General features: G+C 40.6%; 1 protein-coding gene across 8 annotated transcripts in view; it reads right to left on the bottom strand.

Annotated features, from left to right (window-relative positions):
* DOCK7 (dedicator of cytokinesis 7) overlaps positions 1-23,273 on the bottom strand; it is a 171,812-nt gene that overhangs the window by 108,245 nt on the left and 40,294 nt on the right. For all 8 annotated transcript variants that reach the window (XM_043964124.1, XM_043964125.1, XM_043964126.1 and 5 more), the window contains exon 9: positions 600-749. In XM_043964124.1, coding sequence (XP_043820059.1) covers positions 600-749 — 150 coding nt within the window. The remainder of the gene's footprint in view (positions 1-599; positions 750-23,273) is intronic.

The raw sequence follows: 23,273 nt of genomic DNA, 5'->3' as shown, positions 1-23,273 counted from the left end.
ACTCTTGGAAAGGATGCAATCAAGGGTACTGGTAGAAGGGATGGTCACGGCAAGAAGGCAAGAGGGAGCCTGAGGGGCAGGCTAGGGGAGAAGGGCAAGCTGGCACCAGGTGGCCGCTGGTGTCCAGTGGGAGGTGAGGTCCTTGGCAGGGAGAGATGGGGAGGAGCGTGGTGTCAGGATGAAGGGAGAGCAAGCACAGTCATTGTAGAGGAGGGAGAGGGAAAGTCAAGCAGGAAACACCATTTATATCAGACTCTCCAGACATTTTTTTGCCGCCAAACCTGACCTCGTCACAGTGGCTGGCACATAGTAGGTGCTATATAAATGTTTGCTGTTATTATCATCACTAAACATGGTTACAACACTAAAATTATTAAATGCTTACTGAATTCACAAACCTGCCTTGTGGCACTTCGAGTCTAGGAAGAAAACAAGAACCAGGCAGGGACAAGCAACCCAATGGCAAGCAATACAAAAGAGATTTCAAAACAGATTTTTGGTTTTTCAGGAATCTGAAATATATCCTGGGAGATAAGACTTATTAACATTCTAAAATTAGAGAAAAGGGGATACTATGTATTAAAAAGTATTATTCTTACCTTAATTACAAGAAATACATCTTGGGACGGATAAGTGATGGAGAAAATGGCAGATCTCGCCAATGTGGTGATTGCAGCAGGCGGAACATGGGGACGCAACATGCCTTTCATCTGTTCTGAGTTCAGGTCAAAATAAAAATTCTCTGAAATCTAAAAGAGAAGCTAATGGTTGGTTGGTTGGTTTTTTAATGCTGTTAAAATTCATTTTATTTAGTCATCTACTTAATAAATATACATGTACTCAATCAAAAAGGACACAGAAGCATTCACGAAAGTCTCTGTTAATGTAATTGATGAAACACAGAACTACAATCAATCCTTTGATACCAAACACCAAAAACCAACTGTATATAAGGGTAAACTATGACACAGGAAAAAATCTCTTCCAAATACTTATAAAAGCTACTATTGTATTCTCAAGAACCTTGTTCCAAATGAGTTTAGCAAACATACTTCTCAAGGTAACAGACTGAGGAATTCTGTTTCAGAATAAATGCTCCCCAACCACGTGGTTGGTTTTGGCTAAACCAAACAGACGGTTCCTAAGAAGCCCTGGGAAATCTTAACAGACAAAGCACCATCAGATTTGTGAGATGCCACTCACAAGCAGAGGGTCACCGACGTCCTTCTAATGTATTTTTCCCATTAACAAAGATTTAAAACAATAAAACAAAAGTTAATTTCTAGGAAAACACTCTGAAAATCTATAAAGCCCTATCCAAATACATAGTATTATAAAAGAAATGGCATTTAAATAGATAAAGTTGGGGAGAAGAGCAGAACCCAAACAAATGTATACAGAAAGAATTTTTGCTGGGGTAACCATGTTCCAGCCAGTCAGGGATCAATTTTCAAGGTATTTGAGAGGTAAAATTTTCCAAAATATGGAAATGGCTACCCCCCCCCCAAAAAACCCCCAAACAAACCAAGAAAGTCCTCACTAAGTAGGAAATCATATTGCTGAATTCTAGTAGGCATTCAAAGGATCTGTGACCTCACTGGTAAATGAGTTCAGAAAAAAACATCCCAAGCCTAGAACAGAGGCACGCTACAGTACTGACAGGGTCCTTCATGTGTCTAGGTAGGTTTCTCATTATAAAAGCAGAGTAGTCAATAATCTCTTTACTGGGCTTAATGATGATTTTATCTTTCAAGAAGTGGAAGAACCGGGGGCAGAGCCAAGATGGCAGAGGAAAGACATTAAACTCACAGGGCTCCTGATACAATAACCCCCCAAAATAGCAATAAAAGAACCCTTGGGGCAGAAAAACACACAAAAATACGGGCTGAGAGTTTTCTCCAGCTATAGATAGATTTCAGGGGGCCATGCTGGGCCACAAATAAAGCATATCCCCGCAATCAGGCTGACACACCAGACACCCACCAGAGGAATTTGCCCCAGTGCCTCTGAAATTGGCTGCAGCACCGGTGTCTTCTATGTGGTAAAATATGAAAGTTTTTAACAGTCGGTTAGGATAACTGAAAGACGCCAGTTTTTCAAGGACCACCCTTTTGGGGAGGAGATGAACAGTCCGCCTGCTGCGCATGTCAGACTGCCTGCCAGGTACAGTGCGCCTGCTGCGCATGTCAGACTGCCTGCGGGGTTTTTTTTGACTTCCGGGGTGGAGAGAACGAGAGGAGCCTTTTTGCCTGCTTGGCGGGACTCCTGACGGCGCGGCACAGACTCTCTCTCCAAAGGTGGCCTTGTCGGTTTGGTGAGTTGTTATAAGGAATATAGACTAAGCTTAGACTTAAGACGATTTGTATTGTGTTTCTACTTTCCTATCCTTCTAATCAACATCACCTTGTGACTATCATAACTATAAATAAAAAGGTCTATCTAGAAAACCAAAAGCTGCTTCCATTTACTAGTTTGGGAGATAAATTAAGGGAAAGGTTAAGTAGGGGAGATTTATGATCTAATATCCAATTTTAAATCTCACAGTTTGGCGACCCCGAGGGGACCTTAAGGACCCTCCCACCCTCCCTAGTTTGGCCATAAGCCGGCTAATTCGGTGGATTTTCCAAATACCCCCCCCCCCACGGAGTTTCCCTTTGTCTAATCTCCCTTAAAGACTTTAAGCCTCTAAAAGCCTTGTTTTAAAGGAAAAAGCCAGCCCAGTTTAAAATATGATCGAATATGTCATTTTCCCTTTGGTTTTTTCGTTTTTTTGCATTGGAGCATGTTGGGGTACCATATTGTCCAAACTTAGACATCTAGTTTACTCGGTATTCCTTCATTGTGTTATAGGTCTCCTCCTCACTCACACAGCAAAATCTTTTTGGTATAATGGTATGAGTGTAACTGTCTCCACTGAAAATGTGTTTAATATTAGTAGGAATTTTATGCCTGCAGTTGAAATAAATTGTAATACCATACTCACGATAGTTCACATGACTGTAACTCTCATTATGGGTATTATCATAGTTGTAATATGGAAAGAGATTAAAGGTAGACCACGTGGCAAGGGAGACACTAAGATGGCTCCCTCTGCTGAAGGTAATCCAGCCTCACCACGTGGCGAGGGAGACGCTAAGATAGCTCCCCCTACTGGAGGTAACCCAGTTACAGAAACGGATATTGGCCAGTCTTTAGAATCAAATCAGCTGAAACTACTTCCCTTGCAGGAAGATATAGAATTTAATAAAAAGGGAGTATCAGTTCAGGTTAGAAAATATCACCCCTTTACAGCAACTGACTTGAGCTCATGGAAAACAATCTTCCCTAGTTTTGAGAAACATCCAAATGGTGTAGTTTCACAGTTAAGGACTATATTTAATATATATCAACCCACTTGGGCTGATGTTACTTGCCTTATGGAAACTTTACTGTCCCCAACTGAGATGACAGATATTATCTCGGCAGGAAATGCCCTTGTTGCGAAGGGTAAGGCCGATGAGGAATGGCCTCTAAAGGATCCAGAGTGGAATTATAATAATGACAGGGATTTCCAAAGATTAAAGGATGCTAGGGAAACACTTCTGAAGGGAATGGAATTATGCTCTAGAAAACCCGAAAACTGGACGAAATTTATGAGCACATTTCAGGAGGCTAATGAAAGACCAAGCAGATTTTACGATAGGCTTTGTGAGACCGCCAGGCAATACACCAGATTAGATCCAATTGATTCAAAAGATTCTTATATTATTCTCAACATGTTTATTTGTAATTCACTGCCAGAAGTACGCAAATATTTTCTGACCCAATGTCCAGATTGGAGGAGCTTAACAGCTGATAGACTTAAGGAACTTGCAAATTATGTCTTTGACTCACGTGAGACAGGTCCAGATCACCCCAAACAGAGCATTCTGGCACCGGTGATTCCTAGTCAGCCATGTGAACACCAGAACAAGGGCACTAAGGTGTGTTGTTCCAGTCAGCCATGTGAACACCAGAACAAGGGCACTAAGGTGTGTTGTTCCTGTCAGCCATGTGAACACCGGAACAAGGACACTAAGGTGTGTTGTTACTGTCATAAGGAGGGGCATGAATTGAGAGAATGTAGGACTTGGAGAAGAAATTCTAATTCTAATTACAGGCGAAATCAAAATAGGAATAGATCTTTTCGGAGGAATACAGAAAGGCAGTACCAGAATAATGGTGACCAAGGTCCCTCTCAGAGGAGGGCACAGGATTGACGGGGTCTTGGGGAGGAATGGAACATAGATAATGAAAGCCATATATTCCCAGATCCAGATTTTTTGAATGCCCTTGTACCAGTCCATTCACCTCCCCAGAGTAAAGAACCACATGTCACCCTAAAAGTGGGGGAGACTTATTATGATTGTCTGCTAGACACAGGAGCCTCTAAATCAGTATTAGTAAGCAAACCAGATGCTGGGTGTAGACCTGTAGGATTTTTGAATGTAGTGGGAGTCTCAGGAAAGAGCCAGAGAGTGGCAAAATTGAATCCTCGCATGGTATCTATGGGGCCCTTAACAGTAGAACATTCATTTTTACTCATGCCTGATGCCCCTGTAAATTTATTAGGTCGTGATCTCCTTTGCAAGCTTAGAGCAACCATATCTTGTGCTCCAGATGGGGCTGTCTCCTTACAATTGCCAGAGGATACTGTTCATTTATTACCAATTTTACTTACAGAAGCTCAAGGAACAGCAGGGGAGGTATCCAAAATCCCCTCTGACATTCCTGAGTCTTTATGGGCCTCATCCCCTAATGAGGTGGGGCTCCTTAAGTCTGCCATGCCTGTTACCTTTAAAGTTAAGGGGGGACCACCCCCCTCCATTCCACAGTATCCATTGTCTAGGGAAGCAATAGAAGGGATCACACCTATAATTGAGGCTTTGAAAAGCCAGGGTATTATTATTCCATGTCATCACTCTCCATGCAATACTCCCATTTTGCCAGTTAAAAAACCCAAGCCTGGGCCAGATGGTAAACCTGTTTATCGCTTTGTGCAAGATCTTAGAGCGATTAATAATTATGTTATTCCTAGACATTCCATAGTTCCAAACCCGGCTACGATAATTTCATCCATTCCCTATGAATCTACATGTTTCACAGTGGTAGACCTTTGCTCTGCCTTTTTCTCCATACCAGTACATGAGGACTTCCAATATTTATTTGCTTTCACCTGGAAAAGTACACAGTGGACCTGGACTAGACTCCCACAGGGATTTGTAGACAGTCCTACATTATTTTCCCAAATTTTACAGCAGGATCTGGCCTCTATTACCTTTAAAGGCTCCACACTAGTACAATATGTTGATGACTTACTTTTGGCCTCTCCTAATGCTGAAATTTGTCAGGAAGATAGCCGTCACTTACTGCTGGAGCTGCACAAGAGAGGACACAAGGTTTCCAAGACAAAGGTACAATGGTGTTTGCCCCAGGTAGAATATTTAGGATTTATTTTGGCTGCTGGAACTCGCTCTGTCTCTTCTAAGCAAGTCCAGGCCATTCAACAACTTTCTGCCCCCTCTACTAAGAGGCAATTAAGAGCCATTCTGGGAGCAGCCAGGTACTGTAGACAATGGATACCCTCTTTTGGTGAAATTACTAAACCTCTCATAGCTCTTACAAAAAGTTCTGTTCCAGACATTTTACAGTTGGATCCCCAGCATCTCTCAGCCATAAAAGAATTAAAACGGGCCTTGTTATCAGCACCTGCCCTGGGACTACCAGATTATAGTAAGCCTTTCACTCTCTTTGTGCATGAACAAAGGGGGGTGGCTTCTGGAGTCCTGACTCAGTCACTGGGGCCTAACCAACGCCCTATAGCCTACTATTCAATTCAGCTGGACCCTGTAGCGGCTGGAGTGCCACCTTGCCTTAGAGCAGTGGCGGCCACAGCGCTTTTGGTAGAAAAAGCCTCTGATTTGGTCCTAGGTAACCCTCTAACAGTGCAATGCCCTCACGAAGTAGGGGCTCTCTTACTACGTCACAGGACACAAGCCTTTTCAGATCAAAGGCTGGCTAAGTATGAAATAACCCTGTTAGGTAATGAGAATATCACTTTAAAACGCTGCACAGTTCTTAATCCAGCAACACTACTCCCTAACTTACCATTCTCGGGGGAACCGTTGCATGACTGTGCTTCTTTAGTTGATATGGCTGAAAAACCCCGTGACGATCTTTTTGATACACCTTTAGAAAATCCTGATCTTGTCCTCTATACAGATGGTTCCTCATTTATGAGAGAGGGAACCCGTTTTACTGGAGCTGCTGTAGTTTCTGATTATGACACCCTCTGGGCAGCTTCTCTGCCTTCCCATTTTAGTGCACAGGCTGCTGAACTTGTGGCTCTTACACAGGCCTGTAATATAGTCAAAGGTAAGAGTGCCACTATTTTTACTGACTCGAAATATGGCTTTGGCATATGCCACTTTATTGGTATGATTTGGCGTCAACGAGGCTTTCTAACATCCTCGGGCAAGGCTATTGCCAATGGGGACCTTATCAAGGACCTCTTAGATGCCCTAAAACTGCCTTCTTCCCTAGCCGTTGTACATTGCCCTGCCCACACAGGGAATAGTGACCCTGTTTCAAAGGGAAATGCACGAGCCGATTCTGCAGCCAAGCTTGCTGCATTAGAAGCTCCTGAACATGTATTTAACCTTTCACCTTCTGAGGATATTCCTTCCAACCTAACCTATGACGATTCTGAAGTAGAAAAGTGGAAAAAGAAATTTAAGGTGAAACAGATCAATGGCATCTGGGTGTCTCCGGAAGGTAAGCCATTTCTTCCCCGGAAATTCTACCACCAGGTATGCCTCTCTGTTCACAGAAAAGGCCATTTTGGTACACAAGGCATTGTAGACTCTATTAAGAGAACCTGGATAGCACCAGGTGTAACTAATACAGCATCTCGAATCTGCTCGGGCTGCTCCACATGTCAGTCTTATAATCAGTATGCTTTTAAGGCCAAAGCTTATGGAGGGCGTCCTCTAGCATATACACCTTTTGAGCACTTACAAATTGATTATATTACTATGCCAAAAGCAGGACATTATAAATTTTGCCTTGTTATAGTTGATCAGCTCACTCGGTGGGTGGAGGCCTTTCCCAGCCCCCGAGCCACAGCTGCCTTTGTTGCCAAAATTCTTCTTAAAGAGATAGTACCTCGTTTTGGCCCACCAGCCCTCATCGATTCTGACAAAGGCACACATTTCACTGATTCGATTTTATCCCAAATCTACTCTTTCTTGGGAGTGACTCCAAAGTTCCACACGCCCTACCATCCACAAAGTTCAGGCCAAGTCGAACGTATGAATAAAGAGCTTAAGAGTATGATTGGCAAATTATGTACTGAAACCCATTTGAAATGGCCTGATGTTCTACCATTGGCATTATTCTATCTACGAAGTAGACCAAGAGGAGAACTTCATATATCTCCTTATGAAATGCTTTTTGGTCACCCTCCTATCCAAGCTAAAACTTTTTCCCCAGTTTATACATCACTGGTGGGAGGTGATACTTCTGTTGCCTCCTATATACAGGAATTACAGACCAGGCTACGTGAACTCCATGAGGCAGGAGCTGTGGTCCAGGCAGGACCATTAGACTTTTCATTGCATAACTTCAACCCAGGAGATAAAATATATGTAAAGAATTTTCAGAGAACCAGTGGAACTCAACCTGCCTGGGAAGGACCTTTTCAGGTATTATTGACAACTCCTACTGCCATTAAAATTGGTGAAAAAGACTCATGGATTCATTGCTCTCATATAAAGCCTGCACCATTCATAGGTGAAGAGATTTCAGATAGACCTGAGGTAGACGCTAAAGAGGTAAAAACCCTAACGATAGCAACTGTTAAAGAGCAAAGAAAGTTCAGAGGAAACAGGCAGTTCCCATTTAAGAATCCCACTGATCAGTTAAATGCTTTGGGACTCAGTTTTCGTAAAGTATCAGGAGACGGAAATTGCCTTTTTAGGGCTTTAGCAGACCAGCTAGAAGGTCACTGTAGAAATCATCTCAGACACAGACAAGAAGCTGCTTCTTATATGATTAACCATAGACAAGAGTTTGAGTCTTTTAGAGTAAATGACTCCCCTTTTGAAGAATATGTTGATGAATTAAAGAAATTTGGAAAGTGGGGAGTAAATGATACAATTGTAGCATTTGCTAAGCAGCATCAGCTGAATGTTGTGGTTCATCAATTAAATCAGCCTTTATTGAAAATCAGTGGCACAGACAAAACTGATGCTAGAGAACTCCACATTTTCTACCATAAAGAACATTATGACAGCATTAGAAAGATCAATGACAATTCAGAAACCCCTAAATCTCACATCTAGAACCAAGCAAGCGGTCGGACTGAATGGACTGAATGGCTGGCCCAGGGCGGGGGGTAAGTGCAGGGGTACCAGTGGACTGGGGGGAAGGATTCAACTGTCCCACCCCAGTGGGCAACCAGGAAGAAATCCTGAGTGGAGGGAGACCCAGGTGGGGGAGGGGAGCAGGGGAGCAGGTGTTAAGGGCTAAAATTCTAGCTAAACTGTCTAAAATATCTAATGAGTGGTCGCCAATAAATTATAAGGGCTAAAATTCTAGCTAAACTGTCTAAAATATCTAATGAGTGGTCGCCAATAAATTATAAGCTTTAGCAAGAGTTAGACTTTTAAGCATTTATTAAGGAGAATAAGAATTTGGTAAAGAGAGAGAAAAAGGCCTAGATTCCTATCTATTAAAGGGAGAGCACATTTCTAGCTCCGCTCTCCGCCAGAGTCCAAAGGAAAGAGGCCCGAGACTGAGCACCAGTCTCTTCCTTCCTCCTCCCACTAGCCCGCGTCACTTCCTGACTCCTGGTCTTGCCCTCAAAGACCTTCCCTTCATGGGCAGAACTCTTCTACAGTAAGTATCCAGCAGGTGGCGTTATTCCAATCGTTACAGTCCCCCCTGTTGTTCCTCAAGAAACAAAATGTTTCCTTGACGGAACAGTAAAAAGAATATAATAACTATTGCTAACTAATAATATGTGAACAACAATATAGAAAAGGAAGAGAGGAAAGTTTTGTCCAGAGGGGCGATTTTTTTTTTGTCCTCATGAACCGACGCTTTGACATTAGTCTTGCAAAGGGAGGGCCTCTGCAGAGAATACATGTTACAGATGGTGTATATTATAACAGAAAGAGAAAAAAACAACAAAAACAACAAATCAAAACTGTTCATTTAAAGTCTCTGAAAGTCTTTTCTTAGATGTCCTCTAGGTGTAGTCGTGGAATGGAAGTCTTTTCAGGGGTTGATGTGTGGATGCTGGTAATCAGCCAGAAAAATTTCCTACAAAATTGAGCTTAACACAACTTTAAAATAGCTTTGTCAATAATCAAATCAAACAATGAAAGTTCTCAAAAACATGTCTAAGGGAATTCAGAATCTTAGTTGTTACACATGAAACATATAATAAAACAAAAATTGAACCATTCTTTAAAATTATATTATTATTATAGTCCCCCTTTATGGAGGGTAATTGAGAAGATAATTGCTGCGATATTAATTTTTAAAAATAATTTTTATCTTTGTTTCATCACTTTTTGCATCATCTGCCTAATTATCCTCATGTCATTATGAGAAATTAGAAAATCTAATATAATTGGTAACAGGTGTCAAGGCCAAATTCAACACTGTATTTATCATGACACCTGAGATAATTATGGGGGTTACCATAAAAGAACAGAGAAATGATGGGATATGAGCATTCCCACACTTGAGCAATATATACTGCCCATACAGTATGCCAGGCTTAAAATAGGTGGATGGAATATACGTCCATGCCACCGAACATATTGGAGGAAACTGAGTCAGACTTAATCAGATCCATGGGATTAAGATGTCCATGGCATCAGGCATATAGGAGGGAGCATAGAAGCCAGGTGTAGAAGTGAGATGGGTGGGATGAATACTTCCAGCCATCTGTACAATATTGTGGGGAAAAATAAAATAAAATATTAAACCAAGAGAATCCAACCTCAACATTTGTCAAAAGCCGTTCTCTCGGCCATACCTTGACTTCATGCATGTCTCCCCTCATGTGACAATTCAGTGTCTGCTCTTGCATGTATTCCTCTTGTGATTGGATGGCACCTTGGCCAACTGGCATCTGATAACTCAGAATAAAGGTAATTAGTGTCTTAAATGATAAGTTCCCATAATCCAAGTCTCATATGGATTTAAAAATTGAGGATAATAAATGATTGCAAAAAATGTGAATACATCTTGACTCAGAACACAATATATAATTATGCAACAATTTCAAATAATACCCCTTTTTTTTTAACTTAGTATACAATTACTTTTTTGAAAAATCTGAACATATTTAAATACAAGTTAAAGCACAACACAATCTCAAAGAAAACTTTTACAAATGTTCCCCTCTTTTTTTTTTTTTTTTTGGAATATGCTTATCAAAAATAATACTTCTAGAATCAATTTACACTTGCCATGGCAAACAATTTGCCAGGGAAATGCTTTAAAGAGTTTGATCAAATAATCAGTTGAGAAAAAATAACAAAAACAAACAACTCAGAATATGGGAGCACAATACTCCTAGAATTAATATTGTATAATAAAATCAAAACCATCTTGCAATGTTTCAAAATTAGATAGACAAATGAATAGAAGAAAATACACATGGAACAATAAAATACAGTGAAATTCAAACTAAGGAAATCTAAATGAATATGAACTTAATATCAATAAGAGTATTATAAAATATAAACTTGATCACATGACTATAAAAAGCTTTTACAAATATTCTCCTTGTTTTAAAAACTAAGTATAAAACACAATCTCAAAAGCAGGAAAATCTCTACGAAAATAAACCCATACCATTAATTTCAAAATGTATATGTAATAGCATAGAAATCCTATGTAACCTCTGAACTGATATTAATACTCTGAGTGAATTCAGAACACCTTTGATTCCGATATCTAAAATCCCCAATACTCATATCAATACCTTGCTGCTTACTTCTACATTTCTGTAAAATATATACCCTTCCATGGCAAAAGAAGCAGAGTCTTGAACTATGTTGATGGTTGTCATTCTTATTCAGCTTAAGTTTTTCTTCTTTAACACCTTTATATTGTCTGTCAGTCTTTTCACCATACAAATGCTTTATAAGATTACTAATTAAAGACAAAAGCAGGTTAGCAAAATTATGAACAAAACAAGCATATCTGGAATTTAAAGGGCTTTCTAAGGTTGTCTCAGAAGCACAGCCAGGCTGGGAAAGGGCTGAGCCTGAAGCTGCAAATGTAGTTAGAGAAAGTTGAGCATGCGCATCAGTTCTCTGGACTTCCCAGGCAGGGGAAGCAATGGGCTTGGCCATGGGAGGAGTAGAGGGTGGGGTTTGGAGAGGAGGGGAGGGACCAGAGCAATTTGAATCAGACTTGATTTTGAACTCAGGCCTGGATTCCTCTTCCCCCACTTGGCCTCCAGGTGCTAGGGGATTAAAAGCTTCTAGAGGGTGGGTCATTGCCTCCAGGCATGCAAAATTAGAGCAACAATTAGTGTTAGAACTGGGAAAAGCTGCAGGAATCTCTTCAGGTTTCTCTGAAAAAGCATGGTTGGGAGAGGGAGAGATATTTCCTTGTGTGAGTAAGTTGCTGGCTCTTCTAACAAAAATAAAAAGAAAAATAGAAAATCCACAAAAACAAAGCATTAACATGATCTTATCTCCCATTTGTCTGGTTAAACAGACTAAAATCAAAAATAGGCTAATTAGGGAGTTTAAAAGGTCCATTCGAAAAAATTTAAAGGGAAAACACAGCCAGTACGCCAGTACTTAGCAGTTAAAGGGAGAGGGAGGGGAAATTTCTTACCCAACCAGAAGATCAGAAGACTGAAGTTTAGCTTTCCTCTTCGTGGTCAGCCATCTGTTAAGGGCTAAAATTCTAGCTAAACTGTCTAAAATATCTAATGAGTGGTCGCCAATAAATTATAAGCTTTAGCAAGAGTTAGACTTTTAAGCATTTATTAAGGAGAATAAGAATTTGGTAAAGAGAGAGAAAAAGGCCTAGATTCCTATCTATTAAAGGGAGAGCACATTTCTAGCTCCGCTCTCCGCCAGAGTCCAAAGGAAAGAGCCCCAGACTGAGCGCCAGTCTCTTCCTTCCTCCTCCCACTAGCCCGCGTCACTTCCTGACTCCTGGTCTTGCCCTCAAAGACCTTCCCTTCATGGGCAGAACTCTTCTACAGTAAGTATCCAGCAGGTGGCGTTATTCCAATCGTTACACAGGCTCATCAGAAGCTGAGAACCACACCACAGAAAGCTTTGCTGGTTGGTTTCTTAGTAAATAGGCCTGAGGTTATCTCTGGACTGGAGAACAGGCCAGGTGAGATTAAAGCCTGCCCCCTCAACCCAAAAAAACACCTGGGACCCTCTGAAGCTGAGAACAGGAGTGGAGCCGAGAAGCAGCCCCCCCTCTCACCCCCCTGTAACGATTGGAATAACGCCACCTGCTGGATACTAACTGTAGAAGAGTTCTGCCCATGAAGCGAAGGTCTTTGAGGGCAAGACCAGGAGTCTTGTCTTTGGCATCAGGAAGTGACGCGGACTAGTGGGAGGAGGAAGGAAGAGACTGGCGCTCAGTCTCGCGCTCTTTCCTCTGGACTCTGGTGGAGAAGGGAGCTAGAAATGTGCTCTCCCTTTAATAGATAGGAATCTAGGCCTTTCTCTCTCTCTTTACCAAATTCTTATTCTCCTTAATAAATGCTTAAAAGTCTAACTCTTGCTAAAGCTTATAATTTATTGGCGACCACTCATTAGATATTTTAGACAGACTAGCTAGAATTTTAGCCCTTAACAGATGGCTGACCACGAAGAGGAAAGCTGAACCTCACTTCTGATCTTCCGGTTGGGTAAGAAATTTCCCCTACACTCTCCCTTTAACTGCTAAGTACTGGCGTACTGGCTGTGTTTTCCTTTAAATTTTTTCGAATGGACCTTTTAAACTCCCTAATTACCCTATTTTTGATTTTAGTCTGTTTAACCAGACAAATGGGAGATAAGATCATGTTAATGCTTTGTTTTTGTGGATTTTCTATTTTTCTTTTTATTTTTGTTAAAAGAGCCAGCAACTTACTCACACAAGGAAATATCTCTCCCTCTCCCAACCATGCTTTTTCAGAGAAACCTGAAGAGATTCCCGCAGTTTTTCCCAGTTCTAACACTAATTGTTGCTCTAATTTTGCATGCCTGGAGGCAATGACCCACCCTCTAGAAGCTTTTAATCCCCTAGCACCTGGAGGCAAAGTGGGGGAAGAGGAATCCAGGCCTGAGTTCAAAATCAAGTCTGATTCAAATTGCTCTGGTCCCTTCCCATCTCCCCAGACCCCACCCTCTACTCCTCCCATGGCCAAGCCCATAGCTTCCCCTGCCTGGGAAGTCCAGAGATCTGGTGCGCATGCTCAACTTTCTCTACCTACATTTGCAGCTTCAGGCTCAGCCCTTCCCCAGCCTGGCTGTGCTTCTGAGACAACCTTAGAAAACCCTTTAAATTCCAGATATGCTCGTTTTGTTCATAATTTTGCTAACCTGCTTTTGTCTTTAATTAGTAATCTTATAAAGCATTTGTATGGTGAAAAGACTGACAGACAATATAGAGGGGTTAAAGAAGAAAAACTTAAGCTGAATAAGAATGACAATCACCATAGTTCAAGACTCCGCTTCTTTTGCCATGGAAGGGTATATATTTTACAGAAATGTGGAAGTAAACAGCAAGATATTGATATGAGTATTGGGGATTTTAGATATCGGAATCAAAAGTGTTCTGAATTCACTCAGAGTAATAGTATCAGTTCAGAGGTTACATAGGATTTCTATGCTATTACATATGCATTTTGAAATTAATGGTATGGGTTTATTTTCATAGAGATTTTCATGCATTTGAGATTGTGTTTTATACTTAGTTTTTAAAACAAGGAGAATATTTGTAAAAGCTTTTAATAGTCATGTGATCAAGTTTATATTTTATAATACTCTTATTAATATTAAGTTCATGTTCATATAGATTTCCTTAGTTTGAATTTCACTGTCTTTTATTGTTCCATGTGTATTTTCTTCTATTCATTTATCTAATTTTGAAAAAATTGCAAGATGGTTTTGATTTCATAATACAGTGTTAATTCTAGGAGTATTGTGCTCCCATATTCTGAGTTGTTTGTTTTTGTTATTTTTTCTCAACTGATTATTTGATCAAACTCTTTAAAGCATTTCCCTAGCAAATTGTTTGCCATGGCAAGTGTAAATTGATTCTAGAAGTATTATTTTTGATAAGCATATTCCAAAAAAAAAAAAAAAAAAAGAGGGGAACATTTGTAAAAGTTTTCTTTGAGATTGTGTTGTGCTTTAACTTATATTTAAATATGTTCTGATTTTTCACAAAAGTGATTGTATACTAAGTAAAAAAAAGGGGTATTATTTGAAATTGTTGCATAATTATATATTATATTCTGAGTCAAGATGTATTCACATTTTTTGCAATCATTTATTATCCTCAATTTTTAAATCCATATGAGACTTGGATTATGGGAACTTATCATTTAAGACATTAATTGCCTTTATTCTGAGTTATCAGATGCCAGTTGGCCAAGATGCCATCCAATCACAAGAGGAATACATGCAAGAGCAGACACTGAACTGTCACATGAGGGGAGACATGCATGAAGTCAAGGTATGGCCGAGGGAACGGCTTTTGACAAATGTTGAGGTTGGATTCTCTTGGTTTAATATTTTATTCTCTTTTTCCCCACAATATTGTACAGATGGCTGGAAGTATTCATCCCACCCATCTCACTTCTACACCTGGCTTCTATGCTCCCTCCTATATGCCTGATGCCATGGACATCTCAATCCCATGCATCTGATTAAGTCTGACTCAGTTTCCTCCAATATGTTTGGTGGCATGGACGTATATTCCATCCACCTATTTTAAACCTGGCATACTGCATGGGCAGTATATATTGCTCAAGTGTGGGAATGCTCATATCCCATCATTTCTCTGTTCTTTTATGGTAACCCCCATAATTATCTCAGGTGTCATGATAAATAACAGTGTTGAATTTGGCCTTGACACCTGTTACCAATTATATTAGATTTTCTAATTTCTCATAATGGCATGAGGATAATTAGGCAGATGATGCAAAAAGTGATGAAACAAAGATAAAAATTATTTTTAAAAATTAATATCGCAGCAATTGTCTTCTCAATTACTCTCCATAAGGGGGGACGATAATAATAATATAATTTTAAAGAATGTTTCAATTTTTGTTTTATTATATGTTTCATGTGTAACAACTAAGATTCTGAATTCCCTTAGACATGTTTTTGAGAACTTTCATTGTTTGATTTGATTATTGACAAAGCTATTTTAAAGTTGTGTTAAGCTCAATTTTGTAGGAAATTTCCTGGCTGATTACCAGTATCCACACATCAACCCCTGAAAAGACTTCCATTCCACGACTACACCTAGAGGACATCTAAGAAAAGACTTTCAGAGACTTTAAATGAACAGTTTTGATTTGTTGTTTTTGTTTTTGTTTTTTTTTTCTCTTTCTGTTATAATATACACCATCTGTAATATGTATTCTCTGCAGAGGCCCTCCCTTTGCAAGACTAATGTCAAAGCGTCAGTTCATGAGGACAAAAAAAAATCGCCCCTCTGGACAAAACTTTCCTCTCTTCCTTTTCTATATTGTTGTTCACATATTATTAGTTATCAATAGTTATTATATTCTTTTTACTGTTCCGTCAAGGAAACATTTTGTTTCTTGAGGAACAACAGGGGGGACTGTAACGATTGGAATAACGCCACCTGCTGGATACTAACTGTAGAAGAGTTCTGCCCATGAAGCGAAGGTCTTTGAGGGCAAGACCAGGAGTCTTGTCTTTGGTATCAGGAAGTGACGCGGACTAGTGGGAGGAGGAAGGAAGAGACTGGCGCGGAGTCTCGGGGCTCTTTTTCCTCTGGACTCTGGCGGAGAAGGGAGCTAGAAATGTGCTCTCCCTTTAATAGATAGGAATCTAGGCCTTTTTCTCTCTCTTTACCAAATTCTTATTCTCCTTAATAAATGCTTAAAAGTCTAACTCTTGCTAAAGCTTATAATTTATTGGCGACCACTCATTAGATATTTTAGACAGTTTAGCTAGAATTTTAGCCCTTAACACCCCCGAGTTTAAAATCAAATGAAAGAGAGGCCAGGCAGGCTAAGAAGAAGCCCAACCATCCCCCGGGCCACGCTGTAGCTTGAACAGTGTGTCTTGGAAATAGCACCACACTTAAAGAAGGAGTTAAAAGCCAAGAAATAGTAAGCCAGGATGAGTAGGCAGAGAAAGCAGAAGACCATCGAAAACTTCTTTGGGGGTAAGGTAGACCACAATACAACCTCAGAAGAAGAAGATAATAACAGGGTCAAAGCTCCAACATACAAAGCTTCCAAGAAAAATATGAACTGGTCTCAGGCCATGGAAGCTCTCAAAAGGGACTTTGAAGAGAAAGTAGGAGAAATAGAAAGAAGATGTAGAGAAAAGGAGGAAAGAATGGAAAGGGAAATGAGAGCAATGCAGGAGAGTCAAGAGAAAAAGGTCAACAGTTTGAAAAGCCAAATGGAAAAGGAGATTAAAAAACTGTCTGATGGAAAATAACTGCCTAAGAATTAGGATTGAACAAATGGAAGCTAGTGACTTTATGAGAAACTAAGACACAGTAAAGCAAATCCAATTGAATAAAAAAATAGAGGGCAGTGTGAAGTATTTCCTTGGAAAAACAGCTGACATAGAAAATAAATCTAGGAGAGATAATTTGAAAATCATTGGACTACCTGAAAACCATGACCAAAACAAGAGTTTAGACACCATCCTCCAAGAGATTGTGAGGGAAAATTTCCCTGATATTCTAGAAGCAGAAGCTAAAATAGAAATTGAAAGAATCCACCGATCACCTCCTGAAAGAGATCCCAAAAGGAAAACCTCCAGGAATATTATAGCCAAATTCCAGAACTCCCAGGTGAAGGAGAAAATACTGCAAGCAGCTAGAAAAAAGGAATTCAAATACTGCGGAGCTCCAATAAGGATAAAGCAAGATCTAGCAGCTTCTACATTAAAGGACCAAAGGGCATGGAATATGATATTCCAGAGGGCAAAGGAACTGGGACTTCAGCCAAAAATCACGTACCCAGCAAAACTGGGTATAATTTTTCAGAGGAAAAAATGGGATTTCAATGAGAAAGAGGTCTTTCAAGCATTTGTGATGAAAAGACCTGAGCTGAATAGAAAATTTGACTTTCAAATACAAGATCCTGGAGAAGCATAAAGAGATAAACAGGAAAAAGACTTCATGAGGGATATTAAAAGATCAAACTGTTTACATTCCTACATGGGAGATAATACTTTGAAATCATAAGAACTATCTCAGTAAGAAATTCAGGGGCAGCTGGGTGGCACAGTGGATAGAGCACCAGCCCTGGACTCAGGAGAACCTGAGTTCAAATGTGACCTCAGACACTTGACAATTACTAGCTGTGTGACCCTAGGCAAGTCGCTTAACCCCAATTGCCTCACCAAAAACCAAACCAAAACAAAAATTCTTCACGAGAAATTCATAGAAGACAGGGCTGAACTGAATATGAAGGGATGATATCTGTAAAGCATTTATGTTTTGTTCTTTGTAGGGCAGACAGGGTGGGGTGTCTTATGTCTGGGGCTGGATTTGGGCTTGGGGCTTCCTGCGTCCAGGGCTGGTGCTTTGTCCACTGTACCACCTAACTAATCCATGATGACATCATTAAAATAGGGTTGAGGTGTAGGAGGAATAAACTGGGGGAGGGAGAAGGGGAGAGATGGTCTGGGGAGAGGTATTTCACATGAAGGAAACAAGAAGAAAGCTTATAGAGGAGAGTAGAAGAGGGGGAAGGAGTTGGGGAGTGAGTGAACCATAATATCATCAGAATTGGCTCAAAGAAGGACTAACATACATACTCAAGTAGGTATAGTAATATACTTTTGCCCTGGGGGGGGGCGGGGGAGAAAAGCGGAGGGGGGAGAAGGGAAGGAGGAAAGGGCAGATTGGGGGAGAGAACAGTAAAAAGCAAAACACTTTCAAGGAAGATGAAGATGTTCTGCATTACTGCGCCAGTATGACATATTGAATTGCTTGATCTCACAGGGAGGGTTGAGGAGGGAGGGAGGACCCTGATCTCACTGGAGTGGGCTCATGGAGGAAACAGCTTTCATACCCAATTGAGAGGAGCAATCTATTTAACCCTGCAGGAAAATAGGAGGGGAAGAGGACAAGGAAGGAAGAGTGAAAAAAGGGAGTGCAGATCGAGGGAGAGGATAGTCAGAAGTAAGGCACCTCTGAGGAGGAATAGGTAAAAAGAAGAGAGAGTAAATGTCATGGGAAGGGACTAGGATGGAGGGAAATAGTTATGATGATTGATTATAACGGCAAAATGTATGGTACCTACTTTGCTGGGCTTTTATGAAGAAAATTCTCTGTCAAGCTTAAGGTACTATATAAAGGTTATGATGAACAGGATACTATCAGGAAAACCTAGAAAGACCTACATGAACGGAAGCAGAGTGAAATGTACTGTATACAAAATAACAGCAATAGTGGGGGATGATCTGCTGGGAAGCATGTGGTTATTTTCAGCAAGGCAATGATCCAATATAACCCTGAAAGACTTATGAAGATTACAGCCCATCTGCAGAGAAAGAACTGATAGTATCTGAAAACAGATGGAAACACATTTAAAATTTTTTTTTATTTCCTTTTTGACAATTCCTTAATCTGAAGTTTGGGTTTTTTTTTACTGTTTTCTCTCACAACTAGCTAATATGGGAATTTTTCCATGACTATTCATGTATAACTTATTTTGAATTGATTGAGTTCTTGTGGGTGGGGGGTGAGAATGGAGGGAGGAAGAGAAGTTGGAACACAAAGTTTTTTTATATTGATGTTAAATTTTGTTTTTACATATATTTTGGAAAATAAAATTCTATTCAGAATAAAAAAAAAAAAGAAGTGGAAGAACCAACAAGGGGAATTCTATTCTGGATATGATCTTTACCATCAAGAAGGGACTGGTTGGGGGCAGCTAGGTGGCACCACAGTGGATAGAGCACCGGCCCTGGATTCAGGAGAACCTGAGTTCAAATCTGACCTCAGACACTTAATACTTACTAGCTGTGTGACCCTGGGCAAGTCACTTAACCCTGATTGCCTCACCCAAAAAAACAAAACAAAACAAAACAAAAAAAGAAGGGACTGGTTGATGGAGTGGAAATGACTTCTCACTCTCCCGGCAAAGACATGGAAATGAAGGAAGTGTCAGCAGGAAGTGTCATTTAACCACACTGAAGGCATGTGCTTGCTCTGGGTTAGAATTTGAGATGGGGGGGGGGTGCTGGGCATAGGTTGGCATGTGCCACAGATTTCAAAGGGTTCAATGGAAGAACAGGTAGTGGGTAATTTTAATTTCCTTTCAAACTGGCTCCAGTATGACCATTTTATTTTTAAGGAAAATCCCACAACTGGCTGAGGCTTTCCTTAGAGTGTGTAAATTAGCTGAAAGTTACAATAATTTAACTCAAAATAATCAATTGGTTAGGGGTAAAAGAATTTCTGGTCCTGTTTTAAGACAACATTTTGCTAGCTATAATTCCAGACTGACTCTTCTCTTTGTTGATCTATTTACTACTAGATCAGATGTAGTTTTTCTCCTCCTGTTGTTGTTTTTTTTTTTTTTTTGGCGGGGCAATGGGGGTTAAGTGACTTGCCCAGGGTCACACAGCTAGTAAGTGTCAAGTGTCTGAGGTCGGATTTGAACTCAGGTACTCCTGAATCCAGGGCCGGTGCTTTATCCACTGCGCCACCTAGCCGCCCCCTCCTCCTGTTATTTTTTTGACATGTAAACCTCCTGCCTCTACATTAACCTACTATAAACTTTACAAGATTATCTTTGAAATGTAAATCTTTATTTACCTTTTCCCTCCTGGCAGCTATAAATTCTAATTGTATCTTTTTTTTCCTCCCATGTAAATGGAAACTACATAAGATTTATGAACAACTTTATCTAGTGCTGAGTGGTGAATTTTTAGATGTCTTGAGTATGCTGAGCAGGTCATAAAGACTGGTTTTCAAAATGTCTCTGCATATTGTTAAGTCCATTTGGCAGCAGTACCTACCAGTGAACACATGTCTATTTCCACATTGGCAGAAACAAACGGACTGAGATGATTCAAGAAGTACGCTAAGTCCTCGAGTGTGTAATTCTTAAGGCAAGATTAGCAATTCTGAAGAAGAAGAAAAGGAGAAGTTGTTGGAAAGGACCAATGTGGCTACGAAAAGAACTCACCAAAAGAATCAGATTCTGAAAAGTCAAGTCAGAAGATAAAAGCGAGGGCAGGATGGAGGGAGCACATTTAATAAGCGTTTACTCTGTGCTTGGTATTGTGCAAAGTGCCAAGGACGGATGCCAAAGTACAGAAAAGTCTCAGGACACCGAAACAAGCAGAACCATGCAAAAAGCGTAATCAGCTGCTCGTGGAGATCGTGTTGCCTCAAGACCTCCCTGAAGTCCTTCCAGTCAAAGCCAGGTGACCACTTGAGTGTGGTGGAGAAAACTCGTCCTTAATGTGCTGAATGAAAGGGTCATCAAAGACTCCTCCCCAGCCCCACCTCACCTCTAACACCATGTGATTTTCTTAGGAAATATGCTGGGAACAGACTGACCAAGTGAGGCCCATCACCTGTGGCTGAACAGTTATGGTATACAAACAAATGGGGTGAAATATGACTGTGCTGAATTCTTATCAGCAAAACAAGTAACCCGGAAACTCAAGGACTAAATGGGAAAATGTGCTACCCACATCCTAATAAAAAAGGAAGGACTCAGGGCAGCTAGGTGGTACAGTGGATAGAGCACCAGCCCTGGAGTCAGGAGGACCTGAGTTCAAATCCAGCCTCAGACACTTGACACTTACTAGCTGTGTGACCTTGGGCAAGTCACTTAATTCCAATTGCCTCACCCCCCCCCCAAAAAAAAAGAAAAAGAAAAAGGAAGGACTCAGTGTGCACAATGAGGCAAATTCTTTTGGGCATGGCCAATGTGGAAATTTGTTTTGATTCACTATACATATGTATAATGTTTACTTCCCCTGTATTCTCAATGAGGGATGGGAGGGTAAAAAGAATGATTTGGGTTGATTAAAGCAAATAAAATATTAAAAACAAATTCACAAAAGGGGCAGCTAGGTGGCACAGTGGATAGAGCACTGGCCCTGGAGTCAGGAGTACCTGAGTTCAAATCTGGCCTCAGACGCTTGACACTTACTAGCTGTGTGACCCTGGGCAAGTCACTTAACCCCAACTGCCTCACAAAAACAAAACAAAAAACAAATTCACAAAAATGAAAATAAGACTGGTCTAAAATCCCACACTATAAAAACAAAGTCAATGAGATTTTTGCCCAAATTCCATGAAATTCCTCAAGGTAGGGCATAAATGCATGTGTGAATAGACAGAGGGATGTCTGGATAAATAGAGAGACACATTAACAGATACACAGAAAGATCTACAGATAGAGGGCAGGCATTGCCCAGTGAACAATGAGTTGGGCAAAGAAAGAGAAAATAATCCGTGATGCAGTAATGCACGCAGTCCCTTCTCTGATTCCAAGCTTTGAGCTGCTGCAAAAGTCTCTCTCTTTCAAACCAGTTCTTACTCAGGGATGCCTGATGTCCCTAAACTTGAAAATCCCAAATGGCCCATAAACCAGGGGCCAATGTTAAGATGGGAGCCGGTAGAGGCTGAGAGCAGAAGGAAGCCTTTTAGCCAAGAAAACTTCTGCACCATGACTGGCAGGGAAGCTGTGGAATTTCAGAATCACCATGCTGGATGGGACCTCTGTACCCATCCCTATGACTGCAGGAGACAGGCCATCATGTAGCAGAAGGTTGAGTCGGCATTGGGACACAGCATTAAAGGTGCCGGTGTTGTCGTCAAGCTGCTGGGTGCAGATCCCAGCTGTGAGCCTGACCACACACATCTGGGTGAGCCTCTCTGGCCCTCGGTCTCATCACCTCCAAAATGAAGAGGCTACGTCAGTAGACCTCTGAAGAACTCCCCAGTGGGGATCTCTGATCGTCTGTGCACCACTACACTGGTCCTCCTGCGATGCTAAGAGAAGCAAAGCTGACCTCTCCAATGGTGGGGATGTGCATCGGGCCTGGGGGAGCACTTACTTGTTTTAAGAACAGGGCAGGATAGGAAGGTACAGAGGCACCGATTTACATCAGGGAAAGAAGACTGAAAGCAGCGAGATCACTGTGATTTAAACTACTAAAAGGGGGCAGCTGGGTGGCGCAGTGGATAGAGCACCGGCCCTGGATTCAGGAGGAGGACCTCAGTTCAAATCTGGCCTCAGACACTTGATACTTACTAGCTGTGTGACCCTGGGCAAGTCACTTACCCCCAATTGCCTCACTAAAAAAAAAAAAACCCTACTAAAAGAAGCATATTCTTCAACACAATACTCTAAAATCAAAAAAAATTTCATTTTGGGGCAGCTAGGTGGCGCAGTGGATAGAGCACTGGCCCTGGAGTCAGGAGGACCTGAGTTCAAAGCCAGGCTCAGACACTTAACATGTACTAGCTGTGTGACCTTGGGCAAGTCACTTAACCCCAATTGCCTCACCAAAAAAAAAAATTTTTTTTTTAAATTAAAAAAAAAAAAGAATTTCATTTTAGCTGCTGAGAAAAGCAGGGAGAACATGTGATGACGATCATTTTCTTAGGAACTGCTTAAAACGCCTTTCTTCTATGACCAAATTTTTATAACAACATTCAAGAACTTCGCCATTCATATCTGATTCTCTATATTGTTTACTTCTGACATTTTTTTCAATGAAACAAAATCACTAGATTACATTGGAGTTTACTAAGAAGTCTGCATCACAACAGAAAAATGCTTACCAACCTTTAGAATTAACATTTTAACTTAAAATTTCTATTTGTTATTTTTTTGTCGAAAGATCAAAAAACATGCCTACTATGCGCCAAGAACTCTGCAAAATGCTGCTAAAAGGTTCATGTTTACTAATTAATTACTTGGAAATTTAAGTATTTCAGAAATACCTTGCCAAATAATATTCTAAGAACATTTTAAATTATGGCTTATTATTATAGCTAAAAATATAACAATAAGA

The sequence above is a fragment of the Dromiciops gliroides genome, chromosome 4 (genome assembly GCF_019393635.1).
Source record: "Dromiciops gliroides isolate mDroGli1 chromosome 4, mDroGli1.pri, whole genome shotgun sequence".
Classification (NCBI taxonomy): domain Eukaryota; kingdom Metazoa; phylum Chordata; class Mammalia; order Microbiotheria; family Microbiotheriidae; genus Dromiciops; species Dromiciops gliroides.
The sequence above is the reverse complement of the archived record's forward strand: the minus strand, read 5'-3'. Positions and strand labels throughout refer to the sequence as shown.